At 36.4% G+C, this 13,391-nt stretch overlaps 1 protein-coding gene across 3 annotated transcripts in view; it reads right to left on the bottom strand.

Moving 5' to 3' along the window:
- SYT1 (synaptotagmin 1) overlaps positions 1–13,391 on the bottom strand; it is a 339,396-nt gene that overhangs the window by 63,955 nt on the left and 262,050 nt on the right. For 2 of the 3 annotated variants that reach the window (XM_066319213.1, XM_066319211.1), the window contains 3 exons: positions 12,169–12,291; positions 8,805–8,972; positions 5,392–5,559 (listed from right to left, as the gene is read on the bottom strand). In XM_066319213.1, coding sequence (XP_066175310.1) covers positions 5,392–5,559; positions 8,805–8,972; positions 12,169–12,291 — 459 coding nt within the window. The remainder of the gene's footprint in view (positions 1–5,391; positions 5,560–8,804; positions 8,973–12,168; positions 12,292–13,391) is intronic. The other variant, XM_066319212.1, reaches the window with a different exon arrangement.

Here is a 13,391-nt window from a genome sequence, read left to right as displayed (position 1 = left end):
CTAAGGTGTTTCTTCCAGAGAGGGAGTTAAGAAAGAGAATACCCAACAAAGGTATATATAGTGGGATTGTCAGCACTTTGAGTATGGAAGACGAGAAAAGAAATGCATAATTGTTATGAACTGAACACAGTACCCTTACAACTCTATTTGAATCATATTGTTTTACCTTTAAAATCATCTTAGCATCTTCAATTTCAAGACTAAAAAAACCCGATTAACTGCTGAAAAATTTTAAAGCGCGCTTGCTTATTCTCAAACTTCAGAACCTCTGTTTTGTTCTGTCTCAGAAGGAAATTCAGAGGCAGGACAGATGCTGCACTTACAATGTTGAACAGGCAATTCAACAACCTCTGTTTACTGCATAAGCTCTCCACAAAACCTGAAAATTACAACCTCCTTAGATTTAACATTTTAAAGTTTTAATTGGGCGTAAGAAGAAGTGAACTTGAGAAGATGTAAACACCACGAAGAAAACATAATGTTCCAATATAACATGCAGCTAAATAAAGGAAACCTCACATTTTAAAATTTGTCTGACACTCTGACAGCATCTCCATAGGGATAATGATACTTTCTTTTGCAAAGCACTGTGCTCTCTGCAAAGCTGTAAAAGAGCTAAGTGTTATTAGCTCAGAGATGGGAAAGGCCTATTAGATCATCTGTCCATCGCTCATGTAACTATAACAGAAAATAACAGTGATTTGCCGCTGTAGTTTGACAGTGACTTCTGTAAAAATGTCCTTTCTTAGAGCTCTGCAAGTTTCAGTTCCAGAGAGTCAATAAGCTGGATGGCTCACTAACTTTTTCACAGTCTCTAACTTCTATGAAGTATACCAAGATATTAAACACAGGCGCTTCAGGCCCACTTTTCCACCACCTTCCTTCACCTTTTACTTTTGGTTAAGGAAGAAAAGAACAGTCCTCATTAACAGCAGAGTCAAGAGCCTCTCACCCCTTTCCAAGGCAGCACTGTGCATCTCTCCTGCTTGGGGTTGCACGTCACATAGGAGTGATGTTGATTTTTTCCAGCAGACTTCCCACTCAGAAGTCTAGTGTAAGATATACCCACCATCACCCACTGTGATGGTTTAAATGAGTGTTTAAAAGGTGATAGAGGAGAAAAAATAAAGAAAATTGCTTATCCCTTTCTTTCTTGGATCACTATTCCTAAACCTTTGTCTCCCCTTTTCAAAAATACATTTTTCTCATGTGGTATGAGCATGCATCCATCATGTAACCTAACCATGGTGGATGCCTGATCAGAAAATGCATGGAGTCTCGTAATGGCAGTTGTGAAAGATCTGCAGAACCCTTGGTGGTGGACACTGTCAGGTCAACAAAGATCCTTCTCCTTGCGATAAAATGCTCTGCTTCTCAACTGCCTTCAAGGGAAAGAATTGTTTTTGCTCTTCCTTATATTCCCTAAAATTTCTTGGCATGTTTTCAAAACAGGTTTTCAATTTAAGTGCCAATATAACAAAATGTCTGGAGGGAAATCAGCTGAAGTATTCAGAAGATGACTCTCAGTATGATTCATAGCGCTGTGAGCAAAGAAGAGGTCTGTCTGGCCTGCTGTACTGGAGTGATAACAGATATTGGATGCAGTGTGTACTCAGATAAAGTTAATAGCAATGACATCTGGTAGATGACAGAGAGGAGCAAACTCTTGTGATCTGCTTTTTAACACTGTGTGCCCAAACCATTATATGTCAGACTTGGTAAAAGTGAATAACCTTTCAATATCTACCACTCCTCCCTCCCACACTCTCAGTCAAATGAGACTGTAGGACTACGAGACACAAGGACAGCAGATCTAAAAGAAGCTGAGGAAAAAGGATTCAAGGTATGCAGCTCATTAGTAGTGGCCTCCTCAAAATTTAGCAGTCATTGCACATTCCTAAAGCCCTCTCACAGTCATAACAAATGCTCACACAAAGGCTTCTACCTTCAAAGTACTTCACCAACATAAATATATTAATAAGACCTTTCCCAGAAGAGAATGCAGTGTCAGAGAGATGCCATTCAAATGACTAGGCTGTGAGAGATAGAGCTTACATTATTTCATTAAACCTTCATCATCTGTCTTCAATTTTAAGCACTTTTAGAAATAAGGACAGAATGTACAGTGGAGCTTTATGAGCAAAAAGAAGAGTAACTGCTTGTAAGATTGTTTTGCCCCCTATGATTGAAGTGGTAATTAAATTGTAATTCTGTGATGTGCATCAACTGAATCTGACATAAACTAAACCCGAGATTTTTATATTCACTTTAACTGATGCCACCTAGATAGTTCTTTTAAAGTGACTGATGACAACTGCAACTGATTCACTTTGGTATACATCTTGTCTAGGGGTCATAATTAAAACATTAAGGATACTTTGGCAACTTTAGAAACTTACACTTAATTTCAAACATATTTAGAATTATAATTAGCACTAGGTTGCTGAGAACTGACAAACTTGCCTAACTGTTGTAAGGGCAAGAAAGGAAATAAAGCCTGTCATTCTTCAAATATTGCAAATCACATGCAGATGTGCTTTTCAAAGACAAATTCCTTACACAATTAGAACATGTGTAATAGGTCTGCAAAAGATATCTTGTTAGCAATAGAATTACATTTGTCATAAATTCTTCAATGAAATCTAGTTACTTAGGTTTTAATTTGTTATTTCAATAAGCCAGATGACCATAACATGTTCATGATCACTATCAAGAGACAAACATGTGTCTACTGCTACACACCTGATACAGGTAAATTGTTGTTAGCCTTCATACACACAGTGCTACCTTTGCTAATTCTGAAACCAGGGTGCCTCTTGGTTGCAGCTGTATCTGCTGTGAATTCTTCAACATCTGCTGGGTCAGATGGCAATCCCTTTATGCAGATACCATCTTTACCATCCGTACTTACTACTTAAAATCTAGCATTACTTAAAATGCTAGAATTTGCTTGGAATCTTTGCTGTGGAGCAGGGACTGGAACATCCAAGATGGTAAGGTACTTGAATCAACTATGGAACATGAATGACATTTCATGTGAAATACAACTCCCAAAATGCTGACAGACGCATCTCTCCTGGTTCTTGGTACAGATTTCTCTTTCAAATTGGGCTAAGTAATTATTTGAATCTGGCTCAACATATGACAGAAGCAGAGGTTCCATAATGGAGTAGAAATGAGTTTGGATTAAATATACTTGGCTAAGGGGTAAGTGGTTTTTGTAGGATCACTTTTGATTTGTCCAGTGACCTTATGAGTTGTTACAAATCAGCTACACATAGCATACAGAAAACTAAGATAAAAATGTCTCCATATATCCCAAGTTATGATATTTTTCTATATTGATTGAACATCTTGCATGCTTGACAGGCAAAAATAAAACATGAGATCTCCTGTAGTATGAAAAAATATTTAAGGAGTTGGTGTAAGCACAGGTTTTTATGATGTTATTATATCACCATATTGCCTAGCTCCTTATAAATAAAATGGCCATGCTTTGGTGGCAAATTCAAAAAGGTTCCATCAAAAAAGTATAAAAATAAGAGTGTTGTTCTGCATAAACAGTATCTGAAATTTGAAGAAAGGCGAGGGTAACCTAGATTTCATCTCTAGAGCTAGCTATTCAAAGCTCTCAAAATACTCTTTCAATATCCAAGTACTTCCAGAATTATTTTAATTACCTTCTTCTGTTTTAATAAATAGTATTTTCCAAGTCAGAATGTATTTCTGGAAGTAGCTCACATGCTCAGTATCTGTTTCAAGAAAGGTTTTAATCATGTTGTATTAGGAGGGTATGAATTTTATGAAATCAACCAAGTGACTGCATCAGATCTTACTGTGGATGCCAGCTAGAACACTTAAGCAGCAACTTTCTATGCAATAAGACAGATGAAACCCCACACTAATCTCTAACATGTTATCTGTAAGCTGCATATAGGAATATCATTGTTTATGTTCTAAAAGCTTATACTACAAAGACAATTCCTTTTTGCATAGTGTTTGGCTTATTTTATGTGTTTTGAAACAGAAAAGCATGAAACATCTAGAAACCACACATAGTAATGTAATAGAAGGCCAATTTGCTACTTAATAAAATTTGGAAGGATTAATACACTCAAATCTCACATTTTTAGCTTTCTAGTATGCTGAGCACTTAAAAGAACATGCCCCTTGAACTACAAACTTCCTTTATCTCTTTTTTTATTTTCATATTTAACTCTAAGAGTGGAAGAAAAATGCCCCATATGCACTGATGTCACCTGCAGAAAGAGAGCCCTGCAAATATTGCCACTATGAAACAATGCCATGCAGAAGAGTCTCAATGTGGCAGTGGCTTTCAAAGCAAAAAGCAGTTGAAAAAAGCCATATGAAAATAGTCTTTAAAGCAAACATTCAAAAAGGCAAGACTGAAATCTACCATTTTTGAAAATCTGAGAAGGCTGCATGGCTCTGCATTTGATGCTGTTTTCACTACTTTTAGTCTAAATCAATACTCAGGTTTTTCATCACTTGTGAGAAGGAAAGATTTCATTCAGAGATTGTCCTTTTAATTACAGAAACTAAGATTTGAATCCAAAGCACTTAATTAGCTGAATTAGACAATGAGAAACTCAGACTCATGATTACTTCTACTCCTACCAGAGTTAAAGCATGCTATGCACTCTGAGTGGGCAAGTACTGTCTATCAATCAAAAGGAAAAATAATGTAAAAATAAGTAAAAAATGGTCTTACAATAAGCAAAAACTTTGATATATCAGTATGAACAATCTCATAAGATGCACAATCTGGTGATGAAATACTTCCAAGATGTGTCTTCTGTACATGTAGCACTATACCTAATAAATAATGAATTCAAGGGTTGTTGACAATGAGACGAAAATAAAAAAGGTGATAAATATTTGAGTAAGATGCCATTCCAAGGGCTTTGTAAAATTCATAATTCTAATGAAGGGATATTATTGCATAGCAGTTCAATAAAACTGTAAATTATTTCACTGAAACCCTTCTATTATCATGCACAATAAGATGTCTTGAGATGCAAACCCCAAGAACCACCAAGAAACTTAAATGCACACCACTTATAATGCAAACGCAAAGTCTATGTATCCAAAATGCACCAATTCAAGAAAATGTCAAACTCATGAAAACATTTCTAGTATGTTGCATAAAGTATCAAAAAGATTGATTGAATTAGCAGAGGAGAATGTCACATTCAGTGAGTATTGGAAAAGATGCTTATCAAAAATTTATCAGGCAAAGTAAGTCTGAGAAATGCTGATAACAGATGAGAGCTGTCTCGGCAAAAAAAAAAAAAAATATTGCTAGTTTGTCTGTTTCTCTAGGTGAGGAAAAAAGTGTTCTGGGAGGAAAAAAAGTCTGTTTTTTCTTACCTCTTCTTTCTCTGCACTTTGCAAGTCCCTCCACTCCTCAGTGACATGACCGAAGTCCACTGTGTTCATTGCAACTTTATATTCCCCAATGATATCATGTTTGGAGAAACGATCAAAGTCATAAACTGCCATCACTAAAGTTTTTCCACCCAGCTCAGAGTATGGCACCTGCAAAGACAAGAAAATGACAAACTCTGCATCTGAGACAATAAAGATTGGTCCACTACAATGCAAATCTATTTCTTTGGTTTATCAGCTGTCATCTCAGGTAAATTGAACTGCAGAGAAAATTATGAGGTGTATTTGTTTCAGAGTCACCAGATGCAGTATTTCTTGAGACAAGACTCTGGCACTCAATAGAACAATGTGGCAGCTCACTCATCACTCCTGGGTTTTTCTCATTCTACTTCAAATCATTTTGTGGGTGATGAAACTGAAACAAGAAGCCAAATTACTTGCACTGAAGACACATGAACTTTTCACACAATGGTGTTTTTTCCTCAGTAAATCACCTGTCATCACTCAGAGATGGCTAGCTCCCACACTGATGAAAAAAACCAGCACTGGCTTACTACATATGACACAAAGTAATTAGACACTGGATAGGTCTCTTACAGTACCAATACCTATTAATTACCAAGGCATATTTTTGAGTACTACACCTTTCACATGTTAGACACTAAGATGCTTAAGTCACTGTGTGTAACTAGAAATCGTGGTGGCAGAAGGCCAAGTTCTGACTGTTCTCCAGCTGTTCTCATGTGGTTCAGACAGATGCTGTGGTTTGGATGTTTATGAGTCACATGTTTAATATTCAGATGGAGACATGCAGCTCAGGTAAGCTACACCTGAGTGGCTATCTGAAAAGGTCTGATTTAGGAATTGTTTGGATTTATGTGAACACTTGGTCAATCTGAATATATTCTGCAAGTATAAATGGTTCCATGGGATTCAGTAAATACTTTATTAATTAGAAAGTGAAAGCATGGCATTACCATTGGCCTTGTTAATCTCTATGTTCTTGTCTGCTTAAACCCTAGGACTGCTGTCTTTCGTTACTGTTTGGCTTTCACTTGCTTACTAAAATACTAACTAATAAGTAGTAATTTTCCCTTTACATAACATCTTATATAACATTTAAAATAAGCTTATCAAGTTGAGAGCCAGATCTAGCTTCCATTATCGAGTCTAATAGTTTCAGTGGTACATGGTTGTATATCTTAGTAAATAGTATAGCAAAATCTATTTTTCACTCTCTAAATTATCTGTAGCTTCTAAAAAGCTAGAAAGGGCAAATGTATGTGAAAGAAAAAATTCTAAATAATGTTTGTTTTATTTTTACACAGACTCAAAAACAGGAGAAGAAAAATGTTATAAAGCTTATTTCTCTGTTAATTTACAATACCACTTATTGGAATTGAATGTCGTCACAAAGACTGACTACATTCATTATTATTTACTTTTCTGTACTTGACCTCAGTAAAGCTCATTTTAGCTACCTCCCTTTCTAAATGTTTCCTTCATTTATTACTTCTGACGTGGTCTCAGTCTCCAGTTCTTTTCTGGACTATTAAGGATGGCCTCAGCTCTCATGAAGGGTTGCTCCCTCTCCCTGCTTTCTGCTCAGACATAATCAGCATCTTAAAGCAAGTGAGACCTTAGTAAAAGGACATGTATACAGGAGCTTTTTTCTGGCACAGACATGTCACTCATCTAGACATATACTCTCTTCCCACTTTGGATCTGAAGAGGAATCTGAAGAAACATCTCCCTTTGCCAGGCTGGTGTAGGGCAGCTAGGATTTCTCGGTCCCTTTTGGCACTGCAGTGTGGGTATACAATTCAGAAAGCTGTAGTCTGACAAACACTTTTACCCTCAAACAGCACCATGGATGTCTGGGAAATAGAAATGGAAAAGGGAAGGACTAAGGTTCAGGGCTCAAGATGCTCAAGTCAACTCATTCCCACTAGCAGTACTTTGAGAGGAAGGCAGGAAGCTCACCGCTGTGCCCTGTGAGAAGGCAACAGCATGGGCCTGGGCTGCCTGGTGGGCAGCACTGACAGAGAGATGGGAAGGATGCCAACAGAAGCTGTGCACCACCTGAAGTGGGTCACAGGAGTAAAGCTCTGCACAAGTAAATGAGATACTGTCTACAGCTCCCACGGAAGTTGCTATTATAGCTGCAGTTCCAGTTAAATGGTCACCGTAGTGCTCAGAACAATGACAGTACTTGGCATGCTCTGCTGGTTTTCTCTCAAGTACAGACCACAGACCACAGGGGATGATCAGTACCATATTGAGATGCACCTAAAACACTCTGTCAGGTCTGGCATGGAAAACAAACTATTTTCTGGAGCATAAAATTTAAATATTAAAGTTGTGACTTAAAACAAGTGGACATCATAGTCCAGAAGTGGCTGGACTGATTTATAACTTGTGTCTCCATCTTAGATGACAGCATTATTGTTTTCTCTTTGCTTTTGTGAGCTGCATGGGAATACGTAATTTAGAACTCTGTTTTCTTTTAAATACTCTCTTAGGAAAGCTCAAGAAAGAAATAACTCCCCACAAAAGATTACTTTTTTATGAACATCTTCAAGGCAAAAATAAGCTTATATATGCAGTAGTAGTTGTGGCCTACAGGGATGTCTTTCTCATTGAATGATTTCATAGCCTGAGTCTTTCACTGCTCCTGTTTTCAATCTGTAGCTGTCATTATAAGATTGGGCACAAAGAGAAAGGCCTGAAGTAACAGCAGAGGAATGTATATAAGGAGAAGCCCTGTGAAACATGCTGTATAATATTCCTTTATTCTATTTAACTGGGGTTTGAATTTGGCTACAGTTTTAGAAAAAAACACTATTGGAACAATGTAAATACTGCAATGTAAGGCTTACCAACATTTATTTAATTCATATTTTATTAAACCTGAGACACGATTTCTTTTCATACATGAAGTAGCATGGCAAAGAACTGCTATGACAAAGTCTAACAAGATTAATCTGCAATATTTACCCATTTACTTCCCTTGTGTTTTAATCTGTATTTAAGGAAATGTCATCCTGAATTTCATAAATCAGATTACAAAGGTATTTTAAGAAAACGTTGGTCTAGTGAAATTTACATGAAATTTGCCAAAGTGTCATGGTTTTCTGAGTTTCTTGTATGTTTTATCCAGCCATAAAATATGGATCAGATTGTCATCTATGAGGATAATCTAACTGCCTAAAATCAGACTGTGCTTTTAAACCTATCCGACCCTGTATTATAGCAAGATTGAGTATCATGGCTTTCTACCACAAGGAAAATCATTTTGCCACAGTTACCATTTAACCAAGACATCTAAATTCATAGCCAAGCATGAGACACAAAGTGGTTAAATAAAAAGGTATCAATAATTCTCAAAAAACTACCTTGAATGTAAATTGCTCATTGAAAACAGGGTTAAGGGTCTTTCTGTGGACTTTTGTCTCATATTTCTTCTTCTTATCAGGCAGCAGGAAGACTTTCACATAGGGATCAGATGTACCACCCATATCTAATGCAGGCAGCTCAGCTGCTTGAATAATCCCAACCAGAAGCTGAAAAGAGAGAAAAACAGCAGAATGAAATTTCAAATAGATATTTATAAAAATACTGTAACAGAGGAATGCATACGCAGACTCTATTTCTGGTCTAGGAGAAACTATACTTCCCCCGCTTCTCCCCCACTTAAGGAAGGCAAATGAAGCAACACTATTGACTTTAGAAAACCAATTATGGCAGATGCAGTCTGTACAAAGGCTGTTTTAAAGCAGAAAAGAGGTTTTCAAAGGGCAGCTGATTACAGCTAAATACAGACTTCATCCTTTTAAAGACTGCAATCAAATAACTTTCAATTGCTCTCTCCTCTTGTGCATTATTTTTCTATGCTGAGCACCATGAATAGAAATCACATTATTAAACAATCAAGAATGTCTAATTTTGACTACAAAATTTTTGTATTTTAAACCCCCTACCACATAACGTTACCCCAACCAAACACAAAAGGTGATAAAATCAAATGCAAATCCTTAGGCAAAGCTTTATTAAAAACAAATGAATCTTGCAGTCTTCCTTATATTTACGTTCTCTTGCTATATACATGAATGAGTCCAGGTAGTAAACTAAGGACAGCATTTTCAAAAAAAAAACCTCATGAAAATGAACCTTTGTTAACTAAATCCTAATAATAATTTGTAATCTCACTGTAAAACAGAGAAAGTAGATTTTTAAATCTCTTATACACTTTTAAAGATAAGACTGGAGCACAGATGGAACTTGTAATTGTCTTGGCTGTTTTTTTGTGTTATAAATGAAGGCTTATGCTGTGTTATGTTATGTCATGTTATGTCATGTCTTCTAAACACCCCAGACTGTATGAGGCCTCATCAGCATAATGGACCTGAGAAAAAGAGAATACTTTTAATCTTGTTTCATAGATACAAAGCTAAAGTAAACACTGAAGTGTTTCTTCAAGGTCAGTTCTGAAGATATTAGGAACTGGGAATGAAATCTGAGAATATTTTCTTCTAAATCAGTGTTTCAATCACAATGTATTTGCTTCTCTCATGGATGAATTGTTTAAAATTGGAAACAGGAACTCTAACAATTGGAATATAGAACAATATAGTCAATCTGTGAAAGAAACTTCTGGATTCTGAGAGACTCCTCAAAGCTGGACTTAGAAGTTGGGACCATTTTAAATTCACAGTATGGCCTGCATGCCTTCCCACTGATAGGACTCTTAAGTTCCATGAAACATTTTCCTTGTGCTGTATGAAACACTTCTCCTTTTGCATCTCTTTTTTATTCTAGATGCTCATAAATACATGAATAGGCTCAGGATCTACATCAAGTTTTCATATCAAAGAGTGAAAAACAAGTGTATGACTTTTAGTTAACAGAGTGGAAAAGCAATTCAATTCCCTTTTACATTTCTCTCTCTAAAACTGAGGCACAGTGCTCAGGAGCGTTCATTGGTCATCTTGTATTCTGAACCCTATGCAATATATTAGCCAAATTTTGGGACTGTAGTTTCATGCCACTGCACTATAACTAACCTAAGTGAATCACCTCTCCTACTCTTTTACATCATCTCTCCTTTGACAAAATATAAGCTGCAATATAGTTTAGAGCAGCGAAACAAAATAGAAAACCCCAACTAGGTAATTTATTATCTTAATTAAATACAATACGGACTTACAGATTTGTGGTTCTTCCATCCCTATATTCCTTTGTAAAATATGGTTCACAAAATCAACATTCCCTTTAATAAAATTTGCACAGCAAATATGTTTTCATAGACTAGGAAAACTCAACTTCATTTTTCAGAACACGTTTGCAGCTTTTCCTTTTCTCCTCTTTAAATCTTCTGCTTCTGAAGGGTCTACACTTCATACTGATTTCATACTGATTTCAAGGGGGATCAGTGTGACTCATCACATGGCCAGGCAATTTGCTCTGGGAGTTGAGGAAAAGCTCCTTTAACAACAGTCTCTTGAAAGGCTTCAGAACTCTCTTCAGCTCTTGCATTATAAAACAAGCACCGGTAGTCAGAAGATCATTGAAAATACAGGCAAATACTATTTATTATGCCAGGTCATAGCTGTGTATAAATACCTTCCTGCTAATAGAGAAACTTTTTCATTTCTCTTATTGTCTTTGTCTTGCAACAAGAGTACATGTACTAGAGTATTATGCTCTATGAACAGCATCAAGTAAAGAATATGAATGTGGAATTTATCACAAATACATGTGAGAGGCAGTTCAGGTGATGAATAGGAATTAGCTGGGATTTACCTTCAGCAGTCATTTATTTCCCTAAATAGGAAAGAATTACATGATTTTGACTGAAGTGGTCAAAAAATTAAATGGAGGATATGTGATACACAGTTGAAGTGAAGAACTCATCTGAGTAGGTATGCTTTGGGCCAAATTAAGCACAGTGAATTGTAATGCAAGGCTGTGAATTGGCCTAATTGACAAAACAGATTCCTGGCAAAGAGGCCAGGGAGGGAAATACAATATGAGCTAGTTCATCATGTGGCCAGGCCCGTTAAGTAGGTCAAATCTAGGTTTACCCATTATGGTGTCTATTAATTCCGAAAACTTGGTAAGTATGCCAAAGTTCAGTCTTACCAACTTCAGAGTAGAGCACTGAAGGAGTATCAGGGCCTAAATTCTTGTCCAGTCTTCCTGGTATTTTTAAGTGCAGACCTTTCTATTTGACCTTTTATTCCAGACTAGAATTTTAGGAAGTGTACTTTCATGGAGAGCAACAGAACCCGACGGAGCTAGTTAGTACAGCAAAGTGCACGCTTGGGGATGTGAGAGAAAGCAATCTTACCAACCTTCTAAAAGACCCAGTGAATCAACTTACCTCTACGTCCCTCTGTTTTCCCTCCCATTTGTGTTTGCTTACATTTTAAATACCTCAAGGCTGAAGCTACATTTTAGTGACTGCATGCCAACTCTGTAATTTATGTGGTTTGACACTGGTTGGTGATGCTCCAGTTTAAATAATTAATAATCATTAGATAAAACTGGATCTTCAGTTTTTGATTAAAGGTGTAATATAAAGCCAAGTGCATTCAATTCCAATTTAGTAGTAACTCTGTAATGAATTTTCTGTCTTATTTTCTCCCTTTACTCCATGCAAGTAGTAAGCATTTCAGAAATATCTACTTTAACTAAATGTATTACTTCATTCTCCACTTGCATGCATTAAAAAAATGTTACAGGTTGGTTGTTTCAAACCTGATTGTTCTGGAAGTCGTAATCCAAAGAATATTGTATTTTCCCTAGCTTCTCAACTTCTTTAGCTTCTTCCTTCTCCTCCCCATCAGTCAGCCCGGTCTCAGCATCATCATCCTTAAGTGCCTAGAAAGAAGAAATGTAATATTCATAAATGAGGCAAATGGTTAAGTAGCAGTTTAAAATAGACATGATCCTCAAATCTATTTTAGAGCCATTAAAAGCAAGCATAACAGCAGAAATTCAAATATGCAGTTTTCATATATATCTCTACTTTCTGAATTGCTCAATAACATGTTATAAATCAGCAAGCAAGCAATGGAAGTAGGAAGAAAGCTCCTTGGACTATAACAAGCAAGGATTGTTATAAAACCTGTAAGTAGAAACAAAGTATCATCTCGATGAGAAAAAATAGTTCTTCTGGGATCAGACTGGCTCTTAAAGAAGCACAAGGAGGCAAACATGCTATTAAATAAGCAAAGTCACGCATTCATTCAACTTAAGAATCTTGGCAATGTCAAACCTGGTTGTACATGCTGTGCATTGTTTGCATTTGGCAACACATTTCTGTAGACTACTGTGATAAAGAGCATGTGCTGTGGATGAGCTCTTTCTACAATCATATGCCAAACATTTTTCATGTTTTTTAGAATGAATATGGAAGCAAAGTTTCCACCATGCCATTAGCAAATGCATGTTCCTCCTTCTCCCTCCCTCCCAAGACCAATTTCCTTTTATTCATTCTTGCAATAAAGCTTGGCTGAACCAAATTGATTGCAAGTTGATCTTAGTTTGCGTAGAAAGAAACAAAAAAATAAAGAAATACAGAATTGCTTGCAAGCTTTGTCTATTGCATAAAACCTATTTTTAAAGGACACAGCAGTTATCTCAGATTTGATATATAATTAAAATACTAAATGATGTAATTTTTTTCCTGTACCAGAAAGCAGAAGTAGTTTCACTGTGTAAATGATAATCCATACAATTATTAAACCATACAAACTATAATTAACCATGTAGATCTTATTCCAACAGGTTCTTTTCTGGACAAGAAGTGAAAAATAGACAGAAATGATGGGGCAAATAGTGAAAAATTGTGGAAAATCTATAAGTAAAGTAGAGAGTGTGAAAATAAAATAATCAATACTGAGCATTCATCCAGAATTGTCATATGCATGTTACAGTAAACAGTAAGAGCCCTGTCTGTCTGGAAGAGCCCTATCTGA

Source organism: Sylvia atricapilla, chromosome 5, assembly GCF_009819655.1.
Source record: "Sylvia atricapilla isolate bSylAtr1 chromosome 5, bSylAtr1.pri, whole genome shotgun sequence".
Classification (NCBI taxonomy): Eukaryota; Metazoa; Chordata; class Aves; order Passeriformes; family Sylviidae; genus Sylvia; species Sylvia atricapilla.
This window is presented reverse-complemented; position numbering and strand designations above follow the sequence as displayed.